Consider the following 17914-nt stretch of genomic DNA (forward strand, 5'->3'; position numbering starts at 1 on the left):
CAGCAGCTCTGGGGTCTTACAGGCGAGAAGAATACATACGGTGATGGTTAGTCACTGCAGAGTACTGAAGAAATACCTTTTGCTTATTGTTACGAATCTAAATGGCACAATCAAGAAATTACGTGCAAAGTGTCTGCTTTGAAAGATCAGTATGGAGTAATTTATACAGACAACACGGAAGTAGAAACAAGATCATTGCAGTAACGTGAGTTACTCCTAGCCCCATTTTCAGGGGATGTATTTCCTACAGAAACGATAATTTCCGACAATAACATGATAATAACAGCGCGTTTCAAGAATGCATGCATTTAGGAGAACTAGACATACCTGGGCACGTCACGTTTTACCAGCGAGTAAACAACCGAGAGAGAGAGAGAGAGAGAGAGAGAGAGAGAGAGAGAGAGAGAGAGAGAGAGAGAGATTCTTACCTCTTTTTTTCCACGAGACATTTCTCGCCGCGCACAGAAAATAGAATTCGTTAGTTAATTTAAATGTTCGCGCCTTCCTCCGCTACCGGCTCTTGGCTCTCGTCCAATGGGCGGCGCTAGCTGCTCCTGGCACCATCTTCTTCTGCCCGCCCCGGATGGTGGACGCGGTTGCCATGGTTACGGGCGGCGGCGGCGGGGGGGGGCTCCGAAATGGCGGCGGAGCGGGAGCGGGAGGAGGAGGTGGCGGAGCGCGGCCCGGGCGCGGCCTACCAGGCCTTCGTGCTGATGGAGGAGCTGCGGGACAAGCTGAAGCTGCTGGGCTGCGAGGAGGAGGAGGCGCTGCGGCGGCACAACATGCGCCCGCTCTCCAGGTCGCGGCCCGGCCCGGCGGCGTTGGGGCGGGCGGCGAGGAGCTGGGCCTGAGGTGGCAGTGTCTTTCTGTAGGCAGCGGTGGGGTAAGGGGAGAAGCGTAGTCCCACGAATGCCCATGTTGAAGGAGAGGCCGGAGGATGAGCTCGGTAGTTTCAAGCTGCTTTTAGCCAGCTGTCTGACCACCTGTGTACGTGGAGCAAGGAAAACAGACCTTTTATGGGCTAAATGCTTATCAGGTCTCATTATTAGGTATGCCAGTAGACCGCATTTTTCCATTCAGTTTGATCCAAAACAGATCCAGTTAGTCTACCTCGCTCCCTGAAGTGACCCAAAAGACAGTGGGTGAGGGTGTGTGGAAGAATCGCTTCAGAAGAATGCTCCTGATCCGAGCTGTCTGCCAGTTTCTAGCCTACCTGCTAGCAGAGGAAGGCAGAAAGGGGAAGAGATCTGGGGAGTTAGGAAGCCAGAGGAACTGGATGTATTCCCAGTGCCAGGAAGAGATGTTAAGGAAGGCCCAGGCGGCGGGGTTATTCTGGTACAGTGTCACAGATGAGGACACAACTCAGCAGGACATCAAGCAATGGTGCTTCAGGAAAGTTGCTTTCCCATCCTCACAGAAGTGCCATTTAAGTTTTCATGTGGTCAGTTGGTGCAAAACAAAAACAAAAACAAAATATTTTTAATAAGGCATATTCATGTCTCAGGTATGGTCACTTTTCTTTAAGTGTAGGTCTAGACTCCATTTAATGGACAGAAAGAAATATGCACTTTTAAATCATTTTTCAGTGTGGTCTAAAGTAGATAAAAAATTAGACAAATTCACCCTGGCTTCCCTTGTCATTGGCAAGGGTCTAAAACTTGAGTAATAGATCTTCTAAATTTAATTGTTGAAGTGTGCTGTTTTGCTGACATGTGCCCTTCTGCTGATACGTTCAGGGGTTGTTTTTGAAATTCATATTTTGTCTTTCACTCTAAATCACTTGCCTTGTGAGAAATGCCTGAGACTGAACAAACTTTATCTTATTCACAGCCTACAAGTTATTGGCAATGTCAGATCTTTGACTTTAGATTCTCTTGAGCTTTTCAGTAATTTATATTATGTAAGTCACATTTAAATGGATATGTTTATTGACTCTTAATTGTCAGTGTTATTATATTATATTATGGGGCAGTGGGATGGATTCTGCTTCCCTAAAATTCCATGGGAACAGAATTGAGCTCAACATAATTTTGGACTGTTCAGGTAAATCAGAGAAGTAGCTTGGCTTTATGTGGAAATGCTCGTTTGCTGGCGTCTAACTGAAGCTGCATAAGCATCCTAGCAGGGGAGAGGAGTACCCAGGTTTAGTTTGGTTCCCTAGAAGTCTAATATTGGTTAAGACTTGCTCGAAGTGGGAAACAGATAAGCTGCGTGTGGAAGATGTAGTCTACTGCAGTTATATGTGAAACTAGAGATCCTGAATGTAGTTCAAATCATTCACTCTCTGAGGATGCCAGTTAAAGAACCTGTTTTCCTGGCCTGTGCTGACCTAGAACGCTATAGTTGCTGCAGGAGTTTGCAGTATATTTATTTACTGTTTTCCTCCCTTTTAAACAGGCACTACTTTGCACTGCCCACTAATCCTGGTGAGCAGTTCTTTATGTTTTGCACACTTGCCGCTTGGCTGATCACTAAAGCAGGACATCCCTTCGAGCAGCCACAAGAATACGATGACCCCAATGCAGTAATATCAAACATACTCTCAGAGCTACGTTCGTTTGTAAGTGTTGAACATGCTGTTTTTCCAAGTGCATTTCAAGCATAGGCATCACTTTCAGAAATATCAGTAATAACACATTTCCTCTCCTGTCTGATTATGTTCCCAAGGACTGGACAGACTTTCCCTTTCTGCGTGTTTGTTCAATATTAATTAGAAGCTTATACTGTCTGTATATGCTTGCTAATACTTTGGCACTATGAGAAATGGCCTTACATTATTATATATGTTGTTCTAATTAGTTTTGTTCTGCAATCTGTGCAGGAGATTAAGTCAGGATTATTTCTTGTTAAGCCTCATATGCTGCTTGTTTATAGTAGTATAATTTACAAAGATTTTATCTTAAACTTACACAGTGCTTATGATCCTGCTGCTGCCTAAGTCAAAGGTATAATTCATGCTAAAGGAAATGGTTTAAATTGCACTCATGTTTATGTTTTTTTTGTTTGGAAAGTGAATGATCTCACAGAAGATTCTAGTGTGGTGCAGCTGTGAATGATGTTAAGAACACCATTCTCTTAAGGAGTTAAACAGCAGTAAATAATAATAAAGTATTTTTAAATAATTCTGGAGTAAACAAGGCAGTGTTGAAAAGCCATTGGTTAAGTCTCGGTACCTGAGTTCCTCTGTACCTGTTGTTACCTTGCCAGGGTGTCACTTTTGTGCTTGATTGTCTAACTCCCATGCAGCTTCTGACTCTTCTGCTCAATTGAGGATCTTCTTACCAGGTGCTTTAAGATTTCTGCCCCTTGAATTGTTCTGTTTTCCCTTCTGTTGCCTGACTGGGGCTCCATGGGGAAAGGATATGAATTAACGTTGGTAAAATTCTGATCACAATGGACACTTGGTTTTAGTGTAAAAATCTAGTAACCTCTGTGGGAGGAAACTCTGCCTGTTTGGTAGCCATTAGTAAATGTCATGTTTCTTTGTTTTAGGGAAGGCCTGTGGATTTTCCTCCCTCAAAATTAAAAGCAGGTTATGGAGAGCAAGTATGTTATGTTCTTGATTGTTTAGCTGACGAAGCCTTGAAATACAGTGGCTTTAGCTGGAAAAGGTACAGTAATTTTAAGAATCCTCCCTTATGCATTATTTTTCAGGGAACAAATGTAAATAGTTGTAAAGGGTGGCACAGAAAATGGAATATTGACCAGAAATCTTCTACTTGATATTTTATGAGACGCAGAATTCAGAAGTTGGACAAAGTAGTTCCTAATGCAGTTTCATACAATTTAGTCTCTTACCAGCAAGGGTGAGTTTGAGCCATTAGTAGACTTAGCTAATTAATAAAGATTTGACTAATTTCCTCTTTTTTGTCTCTGTCCTGTGTGTAATGGCTTGTTAATCTGACAGCTGGGTTGAATAGTATCCATCTGTTTAGGTCCTATCAATCAATAGATAGATTATTGATCTCTTCAGCTGGAGGTACACACAGAATGCAGTCAGTTTACAAAATAGACTACAGTAATTTTGAGTAGTTAATCCAAAGGAAATCTTCAGAGAATTTAAATGACAAATCATTTCAAGTGTATGAAAACTTGTTTAAAAATGCTCTTGATTTCATCCCCTCTCTCTGGTGGGTTTTGAAATGGTATAGCAAAGTAATTTCTACCTCCAAAAACTTTACTGTTATTTAGTACACAAGTTCCACTTTAAGCCAGAATTGAGTTTGTGGGGACTTGCACTAGAATTTTAAGGAGTTAGACCAAAGGAGGAAATGAATGACAGCTTAATCCCCCAGATGTCTTGGCATTGTGAATATACTGTACTGCTTGGCATAACAACTAACCCTCGCTGTTAAGACAGCCCAAGGTAAATTACTTTTAAGGGCGAGCATTAATTTCATTTGTTTATATGTGTGAGACAATCGCTGTCTAGTCATATTCCACATAATCCTTACTTCTCATGAAATTTTTTGTTTGCTTGGGAGCAATTTACAGAAGTATTTCCAATTTATTGTGTTTAAAAGGTCATCTCTTCTTTGAACTTATTTCAGACCAGTATATCCAACAGAAGAGCTAGAAGAAGAAGAAATAACAGAAGATGATGCAGAATTAACACTTAATAAACTGGAAGAGGATGTCGTGGTAGGTTTACCTGTCCGGTTTTCGTTATATAAGCATTGGCCAACCATGAGGAAATCTTTACTTGCTGTTCATTTTGTTTGGCCTTAAGAAGTCTTTTCTACATCACCTTTCTTTCCTGTGTCTTCTTTCTTTCGTCTTCTGTTCTGCATCATCACCTTCTCTGTAGGGTTGTTTCTTTTCAGCTAAGGTGGTTTACTCTTCAGGACAGAGCATTTGTTATTGTGTACGTTGAAATTATTATAAATGGAAGTTGAATCTAACAATCCATTGAATTACATAGATTGAGAATTGTTTGGTTTCTACTGAAACAAGCTGTTGCTGATGTTAAATGAAACTTGAATCAATCCACATCTACAGAATTGGCTAATATTTGGTTTAAATTTGCCCAGTACTTAATGAAGTGCTCACTATTGTTACTCAGATTTCAGTGCAAATGGGAAACAGTATCTTTGGCACTTAGTTAATCTTAAGATTTGGGAACAAGGTAGATGGAAGAGAACTTCTGGAAACTGAGTATTTGTTTAAAAACAGTGTTGAAGACGCAGATAAAGGTTGCAGAATTGTTTCTGAAAAGAAAGGTCATGGCATCGCTATATATTCCATATATGAAATATTAATATCCCCTCATCACTTTTGACAGCAGAATAAGCCTCTGTACCTTTTTTCAGCAAGATGGCTATGCTTGAGAATCAACGTTTTTATTTATTCCTGCTTTTTAACTATAATAATTGCAGCTATGTCATCACGTTTATGAAACAATCCACAAAATATGCCTGTAAATTCAAATATGTTTCTTGTGCTTACTGCTGGATGGATGTTGAACAGAAGTTGTTTCCTGTTGGTAGACTTTCTCAGAGGATTATTCTTGTGAGAGCTGGAGCCTCACTGACTGTAAACTGGTATAATGTGATCACAAGATTTCATCGTTTTCACAGGCCTCTGTCAGTCTTCTCAAAGTGAGTCTTTTTACTGCTGACTTAAGACTTTTCAGGAGAGGGAAGTTATATAAAGATGCTCAAAGTGAAAATTACAAAAAAGGAGTTCATTTCACATCTGATTTCTCCAAAATCTGATGTTTCTGTACAAAGTTAATTTAGATCAGAACCAAAATATTGAAAGCTGTGATCCCAGAAATGCTCACTTGCTTGGTTAGTGAGTTACCTGCAGGGAAGACAATTTTATGGAGTTATAAGGTCCAGAAATACTGGATAAAAATGCCACAGCTGTCCCATTTTTGTGTCCACATTTTTTAAGTGCTTCGGAAAAACTAAAGGTCATTAAAGTTAGTGTCAGTAATGTTACCATATGGCTCTGACTGCAGTCCCAGTTTATATGCCGCAATAGGCCGCAAGATTGTAACAGTTGAAGAGTTTGCTTTTCTTCTCTTCTTACAGTTTTCTTAAGTACTATGCTATTTTTATCATTTTTATTAGTTGAGAAAAATTCCATCCTTCTATTCTTGAATTTCATACAATATGCAAGTATTAGGGTGTGGGTATCACTGTCTGGTTGCATTTTTGTCAGCTTTGGAGCCGACCCAAAAAAATTCTTGAATAATTCTAAGAACAATCAGAGACATTATATGTTGCATATTTGACAAGCCTCGGAAATGTCAGCTGGTGGCTAAGAGCTTTCAGTATGAAAACAGTCAGCTGCCTACTCGTTCCTGTGTTTTGTTAAGGTCTAAGCTGTTTATATGGGGAAGTGGGGAGGAAACAGTTAACCAAAGCACAGCTTAAACCCTTCAAAGAACCTCTGGATTTACTTGCAGGTAGTATTCTAGTCCATAATTTTGACATATAACATGGTCTATTAGCCCTTCATCATTTTTGTTTTAGTGAAACCACTGAGGTAGTTTTATACCAAGCAAGTAGCTCCTTTTTGGAGCCCCTCATGGTTCTACAGGGATTAGTTATATAAAGATGTAAACATTTTCCCAGTCCATTTTTGCTGCCGATATGTTGATATGTCCTGGTTGCATTACTTGTATCCAAAATTTAATTTAGCAGCATTTCCAGGAGTTAAAATTTAATGATGAGTTTGCTTGATTGTTCTTCTGGATTAGATTCTCCTGAATAAAATTGATAAGGCTGACAGAGGCAAGCCTAGTTCTGAAAATCTTGGGGAATTAGATAAAGAAGTAGTAGCTAGCCCAAGGCAATCTTTACAATTTAGTTCCTCAGTTCTGATGATTAGTGGTTTTTTATTGTTGTTGTTTTGGTAGTGTTGTAATACATTATTCTAAACATTGCACAGATGCATATTGTTCATTTAGTAAATGATACTCCTAATCTAGTCACCATTAATTCTTTGCAAGTGTTCAGGGGGCTAGGGGCCAAATGTGCCAAAATAAACTAACACAGGGGAAGTGGTCACTGGTAGACAAAGACTATATAAGGTACAGGAATAAGCTCCCAGGTTTTCACTATTTGAGTCATGAAAGGTTCTACACTAAGACCAGTGTTATTGCAGTGCTCAAGATTTGTCTAGAAGGAAGTTGAATGATTACATATAACTTTGGTGGAAAAGACAACAGCAGACTGAGAAGAACTGTAGGAGGATGAACTGTACGAGGGTGAAATGCATGGATGATAAAATGGCAGGTGAAGTTCAGTATATATGAGTGGAGGATAACAAACAGGAAAAACATCCTTGTGCAATGATGGGCTTTAAGCTGATTATTGTCACTGATGAATGCAATTTGAGCCTTTAATACTTAATTCTCTAAAACTATCAGCTCAGTGTGTGGTGTAATGTGCAATGAAACAAACTGATTGTCTCAGTATGAAATGCAGTATTCTGCATACTTAAAATATGGCTTCATTATGCAACTAATCTGTACTAAAGGTCTAGTTCTGCTTTGTTTTTTGGGGGGGGAGGGGGTTGGTTTATTTTTTTACTGCAAAATTTTATACAGAGTGTAATAGTTTTAAGGTGACTGTAAGTTCTTGATAATGGCCCGCTTCTTGTAACAGAGCTGAGCGTTTTTTTGGCTAGTTGGTTTATTTTTTAAATACTGTAGCACCTCCAGAGAAATATGGGATAGCTTTTGTCTTCTAGCTTGTTGTGTACTTGTAAGATTTTAAGTAAATGCAAACTCTGTTATCAAAAACTTTCCATGTCTTGTTTTGTTCAGAAATTTTGAATTTAATACTCCTTGGCCTGTGCTCCTGCGAAAAAAAGTTTTGAAGAAAGATTGTACACTATTTACTGATGTCTCTTTGCAACTTCTCTTAAGGAAGAAGAGTCAGACAATGAAGAAAATTTCATTGATCTGAATGTTCTGAAGGCACAAACATACAGATCAGTAAGTTGTTACTTGTCACTCCTCTTTTGGGACATTTGCACAGCTTTAGCAGCAACTTATTTTGGTTGAAGTCTGAAAATACATACCTAGTCCAAACTTGAAAAAACATTCCAACTGAAATAAATTGTCTTATTTTAAAAGAAAACTGCATCCAATTTCTAAACAGTTACCACTACAAGGTTGATAGAAACATTTGCAAGATTTTTTTCAGAGACTTTTAAAAAGGATGGCATTAGTTTTTAAAATATATTGTAGTTATTTTTCTCCTTTTTTCTAGAATTCATTATAATGTTTATTCTTTTGAATTCTAAAAATGATGAGAGTGTATATTTATTTTAATTCCTAATATTTAAGAATTCAAAGAAGGGCATTAAAAATTCAATTGTATCTTTAGTTCTAGTGGATATGTGTGTTTTTCTGTAACTGTAAGCCATAGTAACATGATTTCTTAACAGTTGGCACTGTGTATAAGGATTATGTTTTGTATATAAACTTTGTGATTTTTATGCAGGACATTAATGACTCTACAAAACAAGAAGAAATCTTACAGTCCACGACAGATGCAGCAGAATGGAATCTGGAAGTGGAACGTGTACTTCCACAGCTGAAAGTTACGGTCAGGACTGACAATAAGGTATGTGAGAGGGGAGTTTTGTGTGTACACATGGGGATTAAAGTGTGCTTTGAATCAGCAGTATTGTTGACTTACCATTTATGTTGTGTTTTTTTTTTCTTCTTTTGTCATGCCAAGAATTGGGAGTAATGGACTCTCCAATGTTATTTCTGTATATTTATTTAGTGGAAACTTCTTAAATGGTTAAATACTTCTGAAAAATTATACCTTCAGTCTAGCAGCTCTTAAAACATCTCCCTGGAAGACAGCTGAGAAGCTTCTTATTTTACAACTGTTCAATTTTTCAACCACTTAAAAAATTGATTTCATGGAATTCCTCTTGCTGAACTTTAAATTATGATCAAGTAGGTCTGTACCTCTGATCGAGAGCTTTCCTTATGTTTAACAAAACAAATTGAGTACTTTTTCAGTTGATTTTACTTACCTATCCAGATAGCTACCTCGAGATGAAATTCATCATTTCTTCTCTCTATGGAGAAAAATGTATATTTCTCTCCATAATCTATTCCAAGGAGTCTAGGATGAGCATCTCAGAAGCAGACATCTGTCTTTGGCACATCAACATCCAAGCCTCGGACTTATTCCTGGCATTGCCTCAAATATTCTTTCTAAGAGCTCATATAGCATGCATAGATCAGTGCGGTATTGAAATTGCTCATTTGTAGTGGCCCAACTAGTTGGATTGTTGGGAGCAGTCTGCAGTGATTCAGAATTCAATGAAGGATAACTGTCTTGCCAAAAATAGAGTAAGCTCTCAACGCTCTGTTAAATTGCCTCACTGTGTTATGCTACCCTGCATTCTTCAATTAGAAGAATTTCCTGGTTTGAGCCACCTTCCCCTAGTCCTTGGCAAGCCCATCTGTTACAGAGAGCAACACTCTTGAGTCTCACAGTAAGAAATTAAAGCTTAATAAAGTTATACATTGAAAAGTAAAGCCATTTACTTAGGAAAAAAAAAAAGCCATTTACATAGGAAAAGAGGTTTGCTAGCTTCCAGTTTAACGTGCTATTCCTTGGCTTTAAGGAATACACCAAAATGAGTATGAAAACAGGATTTATCTTTTTCTAACTTCTGTACTTTCATGCTTTCAGAAATACAAGAAGTATCTGGCCTTTTTTTCATTCTGTAAGAAAAGCATCACGTTATGTTTTGTAAGCTGTGCATATATCCATAGTACCAGGAGAGGTTAATGGTTTAACTGGACAGCAACAGAAACTACAACTTAATTTTGAAGTACTTGTCAGGTGTGGAAGGTAGGGAGTTGTATATTTGTTGTTGTTTTTATTTTAATACTGCAAAGTTTGGCAAATAGCTAACAGTTGTCACCAGAGCGGAAAAAAAATCTTGAGTCTGCTGCAAACTTAAACATCAACACCCAGTGTAAGCACATTTTCTCTAGTAACCTTTGTTTTGTTCCTGAAGAGAATAGTGGGCAGCAGCACAACTGTAGCCAGCAAGTGAACCTCATGGGCTGAGCAGCTGTTGCAGATGCTCAGCTGTGCTCATCCGAGATGGTGAGACAGAAGCGCCAGTCCTTTGGTCATTACGTGCAAGGGGAACAGCCCCGTTTCAAGTCGGCAGAACTGCCTGTGATTGAAGGATGGCACATGTTTAAGTGCGCAGCTGTTTTAATCCATGATTTCTTTTGTTCCTGTTATGAGACATAAGTGGTCACACCCTCCAGGAGCTCCAGGCCTGGGAATTCCTCTTGCTCATGTCCTGCAGCCCAGCCCCGTGTGCCTGGGGGACCTTGGCATTCCCATCCAGACTGGCTGCTGCTGTTTTCCTGCTTGCAGGTTCAGCCAGCAGTGAAGTTAAGCACACACACACACACAGAAGATGTTGACGTGGCCACCTACACACTACCATAAAGAAGGCGCTATCTTTAGCAGCACCTCTAGGACTCCCATAAAACATTAAGTATAGGCAGCCAAGCCCACTCCCTTCTCTTCAGCTAATAAAGGTTGAAGTTTACTAGCGGAAGTACACACCCCTGCTCTCTGGACATCCATGAATCCCTCACCTAGCAGCACGGTCCTTCTCACTAATACCCTTGCCTGGATCCTGGGCCACCTTGTCTGTTTCACTGCCCTTCTCCTTGCTCACTAGTGCCTCCTGATGCTTGCTGGACAACAGCCCTAGTGGCGGAGACCCTCACCTGCTCCAGTTGCTGGCACCAAGACCCAACTTGCGCCAGCTGCAGGCCCAGGGGACACCTACAGCCCTGGCCTGACTCCAGTTGCTGGCCCTCTAGGTACTCCTGCTGGTCACCCCAGTAACTGGCAGCCTGAACACAGGCCACAGGGCCCAGACAGATGTTCCCCCGAGAGCTGTGGCACTCCAGCTCTTGGCACCGAGAGACCCACTCACACCAGTTGCCAGCACCAGGGGCCCATGGGGTGCCCACGCCCCCCCAGTCTGACTCCAGTTGCTGTCATTGTATCCACACTCACTAGCAGCTGGCACTTAGTCCTTGCAGCACTCAAACCCACGTGGAACAGAGAGTGACTTTACACAGAAAGGCCATGAAAAAAGAGTTTAATAAGAATGTAGGACTTGCTGCAGTGATCGAGCACAGGGTTCAGTCAGACAAGTGTATTGACAGGCAGTGGTTTACACATGGCCAGCGTCTCTGTCTCTTCTCTGCTGCGTTCCTCCTCAATCCCCTTCCCCTACAAACTGCATTCACCAGTTTGCATGGTTGCACTGACCCTTGCCCCTAATACCCAGGATCCCTAGGTTTGCATTCTTTTCAGTTACAAAGTGCAGTTGTGCCTTCTTTGACGTGATGCCTGCAGTTTCTTGATAGCTCATTGGTTACGGTGACAGATGAGGTCTGTTTCTTGTCAGTCTCCCTTACTGTTTCTCTGACAGGTCTGTGTCTCTTTATGCTTTTTATTCCCTCCCCTTTTTCCTTATCATCCCCTTTTGACAAGGTCTTTGATTGGATGATCTTACTGAAATCAGCATTCTCACATTCCTTATGCCCTTACCTATTAGTGTAACTGGCAAGATGTGTGTTTCTTGTTATCGTCTCTGTTATAGTTTGTCAGTCAGGCTTGTGCCTCTTTGGTTTGCTTCCCATTTTTCCTTATCATCCTATTTGACAAGGTCCTTCATCAGGTAATCTTACTGAAACGGTCATTTTCTGCATACCCTTAACAGTACCTACTTTCCAAGAAAGTCTTCTTGGGTTTGATTTCAAGTGATAAAGATTTGTTAACATAATTTGTTAACATCAGTTTTCTTAACACCTAGACCAGTACAGTGCCAAAAAGCTTTAAAAGCTTGAAAATCTTTTTTTTTTTTTTAAACCGACTTCGGAAATACAATACCGCAGTAGCAATAATTCAGCAGTGCTACTACTCTGCTTTATTTTCAATCCATAGTCTGCAGCTGTGCTCTGGGTCTGGGAGGCATAAAAATTCTGCATTGATAAGCATAGATGTGTGATAAATGGTGGGGAATAGAATTGATTTCTAAGTAAAAGATTCCCATCTGTCAAGTTAACATAGCACCATCTCTCATTCTCCGTACCTAAGTCCATGTACATTTCCTTTGAGCTACCAGCTGTAAATAATTTTCCCCATTCCAATTTTGTCCCACTATCAAAACCAAGTTCAGGTATTTCTGCCTCCTTCATTTCTTTCTGTTCTTATGAAAGCGGTAAGGGTTAAGTAGGAGTAGAAGATAGTCTGGAACTGGTAATTGTTGGACATTTGAAGCGTTCATGTTCTCTAAGCTGAGCTAGTACATCTGTAATCAATATTTTCAACACTTGTGCCCATAGTGGTTTCTAGGAGAAACAGCTCAGTGAAGATCAAACAGACTCTAAAAATATAGCTACTGTGGTATCGTTGAGGGTGTTAGTATTTATGGATCTGAGTGTCATGTTGGGATATTTAGGAGATTGATACGTTGCATCACATTAAGCTAGTGCATCTGGATATGAACGTGGCAGTGGTAGAAGGATACACGGTTGTAGTATATGTGAGAACTCACCCTTCCTTGCATACCAGCATTTGTTCAGTAAGCAGAAGTACGTAAAAGCTGTATTTACCTATGGTTTAGTTTATGGCATCTTTTTTTTAGGATTGGAGGATCCATGTAGATCAAATGCATCAGCATAAGGATGGAATTGAATCTTCTTTGAAAGAAACTAGGGTATGTCTTTTATATGCAGAACATTTCACCAATCTGTCTGTGCTGCTGTTTTCTTTATCATTTTATATACATGTTTTTTATTTCTTCATTTTAATTGCGATAAAGTTGTGAAACAGAAAAGGGAAACATGAGAATGGTGATTAGAAATAGAGGCACGGGAAAAAGATCTTGTGGGAAATAGATTTGTATATATGAGGATTAACAGGGATATGAGATTTCATTAATGTATGCATTAGCATAAGTATGTCCTCAGTACAGAGGGAAGAATGGAATAATACCATCTGAAAATAACAGCTAATGAAAAACAAAAAAAACCCTCTTTTAAATACTGTTGCTAGAGTAACTTACCAACATTGATATTTGTAATTAATGTAGGAAAAGATTAAAGGAAGCAGTAAAGCTTGAAATATGTGTTGTAGAGCTGGGGAAAAAAAATAAAAAGAAAAACACATTAGGAATATTTCTTCATTGGCCAGACACAGCATTTCTGTATTATTTTTCTCTCTCACTCATAGACTTCCATATCCTTTCTTAATTACAGCACCGTTTTAATACTTCTTGGGTATTTTCTGTATACCGTCAACCCACAGAATATGATTTTCTAGGGCTACCTGGACAAACTCCATAATGAAATCAGCAGAACATTGGAAAAGATCAATAGCAGGGAAAAGTACATCAACAATCAGTTGGAGCATTTGGTCCAAGAATACCGTTCAGCGCAAGCCTTGCTGAGTGAGGTAACGCACTGATCTATTGTTGTTGCCTTCTCTAGTATTAACTTGCTATTAAGTGAGGGAGAAGGCAAAGAATTGGAGGAGTTATCTGTGAATTCTGCTTTTGGATATAAAGCACGGGAGATGCTGATTGGCTGTCAAATTATATATTTTTTTAAGCTAAATTAGCAATTTTTATTCAAGTGTTCTGCAAGGGAAAGTAAATGTTTTCTTGCCTGAACATTATGTAAATTTGTTGCCAATTTTGAGCAGCTAGTAAATTGCTAGTTCTGCTTTCCCTGTGAAGTTCAGACATCTGTGATGAGTGGAAAAACTGCAGTTTCGGTCCAGCATTCATCTCTTACATTGATTACTCATGCTAACTTACATAAAGCACTCTGATTACTTGTTTACTTCATTTAGTTCTTATGCCAATAGTCTACTGTTTGTGAAGATATTTGATTCTTTGGTTAGGAAGCCTGTATAAGCTGCCATTTGGCTAGCCCTCCTGTTTGTGGTTACAACAATAAAATAAGACTAACAAGATATGACCTCTGTGCTTTCTGTTTATCTCATTGTTGAACTTTAAGAAACTTCAAGACTCATTTATTGCTAAGAAAGAACTGTTCTGGATTTCAGGACTCAGTTTGGCCTGCGTTCTGGCAAATTTCCTTTGTTTGTTTCCTCATGTAAATGATCAGAAAACCTACTTCTTACTGTGTGTATCAGGGCTGTTACTTAAAACATGAAAAGCAGCTTTGTATTTTTGAATGTTGGTCATTACATAGGCTGATGTTTCAAACCTTTCCTTGCATGCATAGTGCTGTAAACGTCATTGGAACTCTGTGGGATAAGATCAGGAGTTGGGACACACATAAGCAAGTTTTGACACTCTCTCTATAAAGTTCAGATTTTTTTTTAACTATTCTGTTGTTTAGGTTTGAAAAACCCAGTTTATTTATTGGAAGCTAAAGTATCTAGAATGCATGTGTTTCTTCAGCTTCGTCATCGCAGCAAAAAACATGTTTCTTTCCAGGCTAGGGAGAAGTACCAGGAGGGAAGTGGAGGAGTAACTGAAAGGAGTAGAGTACTTTCTGAGGTAAAACATATCTTCACATTGTTTCTTTTGCTTGTTTTAAAAAATATTCAGAGAGTTGGCGTTCAGTGTTTGCAGCTTTATGAAGTGAGTTCTTTCTGATACGTTCTTGTGTTAATCTGTTTTTAGTGAAAGCAGTCTAGCTCAGTCCCTAAATTTTAAACGATTGCTGCCATTGATTTTTAACTTGAGAATTTGGGCAAACTGTTCTGAGCTTTCTTTATTTTGCCAGATAGTAAAAGAGAGGAAATATTGTGTATTTTATAACCTGTCTCCTAGAAATAGTGAGGATTAATCAAGTCATGTCCATAAAGTCTTTGAAAGAAGGAAAATTTAACTCTAATTTTTAGTAAAAATAGACAAAAGCAATTTGAAATTTTCATCTAGCAAGCATCTAAATGCAATATTTGACTAAAAAGTAGCTTTTCAATACCAATCAAATTATATTAATACCTGAAACTGTATTTTCTCTTTTTCTTTTAATCAGTAGTCTTACAAATTTAAAGAAAAAGTCCCCAGACTCCTAATTGCCTCAACACATTGAGTGTTTCCTAGTTTCCATTTAGATTTACTGTCTGACTTCAAAATATTTCCACTCTATCCAATTCAGATTTTTAAACGATTTTATTGTTTTAAAATAACTAAAGTGTCTGTAATAGTCACATAAAGTAGATCACATCATAGGAATATGATGGAAATTGTAAAATAGAGTTGAGATTTTTTTAAGTAACCACAGCATTTAACGAGGGTTTTCTAACAAAAAATCCTTAGTGCACAGCATCTGCAGAATTAGAACTTTTTTCTATTTGATTCTCAAGGAAGTTGACTTCAGATTTGTAATGTTTTTCTGCTTTGAAAAATACTAGCTGATTATTAAAGAAAAGTATGCTATTGGTAGCCTTTAAACTATGTAGATGCAGTGATGTATATCTGAGCTAAGCTAGACACATTAGATAGCACAACTGATCTGCTTTCAATCATGCAACCAAATCTCATCCCACTTGGCAATACCAGTACCATTGGAGCTATGCAATGAAATTGCAGCAATGTTTCTTTTTCTTAATGTAAAGGCTTACTGCAACATTAACGAAAGGCCGTTTTTATATTAAAGGCAAAAATAGTAGGTTGTTACCTAGACTCTACTTCTGAATCATGTAGTTGCTTTTTTTTTTTTTGTCATCTACAAAGGCAAACTGGTTGACAGTCTGTGCTGAAATGTAATTTTATTCCTCATACATGGATTTTACCTACCTATTGCCAGTGCCAGCAGGTTTGATTGCTGCACCGTCTTTTGCTGCAGAGATGTTTCTCAGATTTCTGCTGTCACTTGCCAAGTCCTGCCACTTTTAGAAGAGCATTTCTTGTGGTCATTTGGTGAATCATGCTCTGTGGGGATAACAGTTCTTATTGTCCGTCCATCATGCTGCAACACTTCTCAATAACACCATGTTATTGAGAGCTTGGTCAACTTGTTGCTTTCTGCCATAATATTTACAGCTTTTTTTAAAGGCTACTTGACATTTTAATAATGAAAAAAAAAGTTCCTCTGTATACAACAATTAAGAGATTAATTTTGTTTTTTTAACTGACACGTTCAGGAGAGAGTTTTTTTGTTTTCTCTTTTAACTTTTAAATCAATTTGTTTAATTAAGAAAAAATCTCTAATTTAAGATTACAGAAGTATTAGAGAAAGTAAAGCAGGAAACGGAAGAGAAAGGAAGCAGTATGACTGATGGTGGTAAGTATGCTTCCATCTCAAACCATCCACCTATTTTCTCAGTGACAGATACATGGTTGGTCTTCTATTTAAAAAAAAAAAAAACACCACTGTAACCAAAATGACTGACTAGTCTGAAATACTGATATTAAAATTTTGAAAGGTGTTGAAGAAAACCTAGGCATCTAGCCCTCCTTGAAAAGGTTGCATAAGTCTATAGAAGGTAAAAGCCCTTTTACTCTCAAATCATTACTGGCAGTAGCTGTTGGATTCTCTGGCTCAGGCTGGCTGGAATCAGTGAGAAAGTTCATTTTGGTGCTTTGATGTTTGGATTTTTTTAATATTTAAAGCTATGTACCTTTATGAATTAGTATGCCTCAATCTGGGAATTTGGTGGTTTGTGATTTTTCCTGATAAATACATTCTGTTGCAAATATATAACAGGTACGAATGCAAAAATAAATTGATGCACACTCTGGTAGTGCTAAATATGCAAGCTGAATCCGTATTTGACTGTAAACCCTACAGCTAATTTACTTAAGTAGATGCAAGTGTTACTGTATAAGGAAATTTTGTGCTCCCTTGCTTCACTGCAAAGAGCTTCACTAAAAGAGCTACTCAGCTGCCTCTCAACACCTTAACAGCATTATGGCATAGCCAAGGATCAGGATAAATTCCGGAGCCCAGAATTATAAGGAGCTGTAAGATGCAGCAGCAGCACCTATAGGGTGATGTTAGTGGGAAGTGAGGGGTTAGAAGTAATGTTTGGGGCACAAAACATTTTAATAGCTTTTCCAAGGTAAAACGACCTCCTACGAAAAGTGTCTTCAGTTCTCTACCAAACCCCAAGTCAGCTGTAGGGATGAGGCTTTCAGCTGAGCAAAACACATCACTGACAAGCCTATCTTAATGTTTATGCACATCTTTTTACAGATCTTAGTTGTCAAGAAGACAGCAAAATCGTTACAGTCATTTCTACCTTTTTTAAGTGTCTTGCATGTTAAAAATGATGTATCAGTACAATCAAGTCTTTAGAGTAGAACACCCTTTTGTTCATTCAACTCTTCAATTTTAAGGAGTGAATTATAGAAAATAATGCTTTTGTGCTAAGTCATCTGACATAAAGTTGCACTATTTATCTTTTCTTGGACAGCTCCTCTAGTGAAGATTAAACAGGCCTTAACAAAACTGAAGCAAGAAACCATTCAGATGGACATTCAAATTGGTGTAATGGAGCACACATTACTCCAGTCAAAGCTGAAAGAGAAATCCAATATGACTAGAGATATGCATGCGACAGTGATTCCAGAACCCACAGTAGGTGCCTATTAAAGTTGTTTGGAGTTCAGTTGGTTTGCCCAAAATACAGTTTTCTGCCATTTACTTTGGTGATTTTGGTGGCTTTCCTTTAGTTTGGGGGAAAGAGGGGCATTCTTTTTCTTTTCTCTTTTTTTTTTCTTTCTTTTTAACAAGCTGTTTGTCACACACTTTTTAAAAGTAACGTTATAAACACTTTGGACTCAACATGGAGTCGTGTTTCGTTTTGTGCTGTAAAGATTTACTGCAGATCCCTTCCAAATACACTAATTAGTTCTTATTAACACACGTGTCTCTCTGCTTCATTGGAGAATGTTATGTAGT

General features: G+C 38.6%; 1 protein-coding gene across 1 annotated transcript; it reads left to right on the plus strand.

The window, feature by feature from the left end:
- Nucleotides 1-638: 638 nt before the first annotated feature.
- IFT57 (intraflagellar transport 57) lies at nucleotides 639-17797 on the plus strand (the record flags this gene model as incomplete). Its single annotated transcript, XM_084294438.1, has 11 exons — nucleotides 639-799; nucleotides 2398-2560; nucleotides 3493-3611; nucleotides 4551-4641; nucleotides 7880-7948; nucleotides 8460-8582; nucleotides 12676-12747; nucleotides 13353-13484; nucleotides 14497-14559; nucleotides 16228-16294; nucleotides 17427-17797. The coding sequence occupies 11 exons, from the start codon at nucleotides 639-641 to the stop codon at nucleotides 17603-17605; spliced, it is 1239 nt and encodes a 412-aa protein (XP_084150564.1). The 3' UTR covers nucleotides 17606-17797.
- Between the last annotated feature and the right edge of the window lie 117 nt (nucleotides 17798-17914).

Source organism: Netta rufina (genome assembly GCF_964035555.1).
Source record: "Netta rufina genome assembly, chromosome: 1".
NCBI lineage: Eukaryota > Metazoa > Chordata > Aves > Anseriformes > Anatidae > Netta > Netta rufina.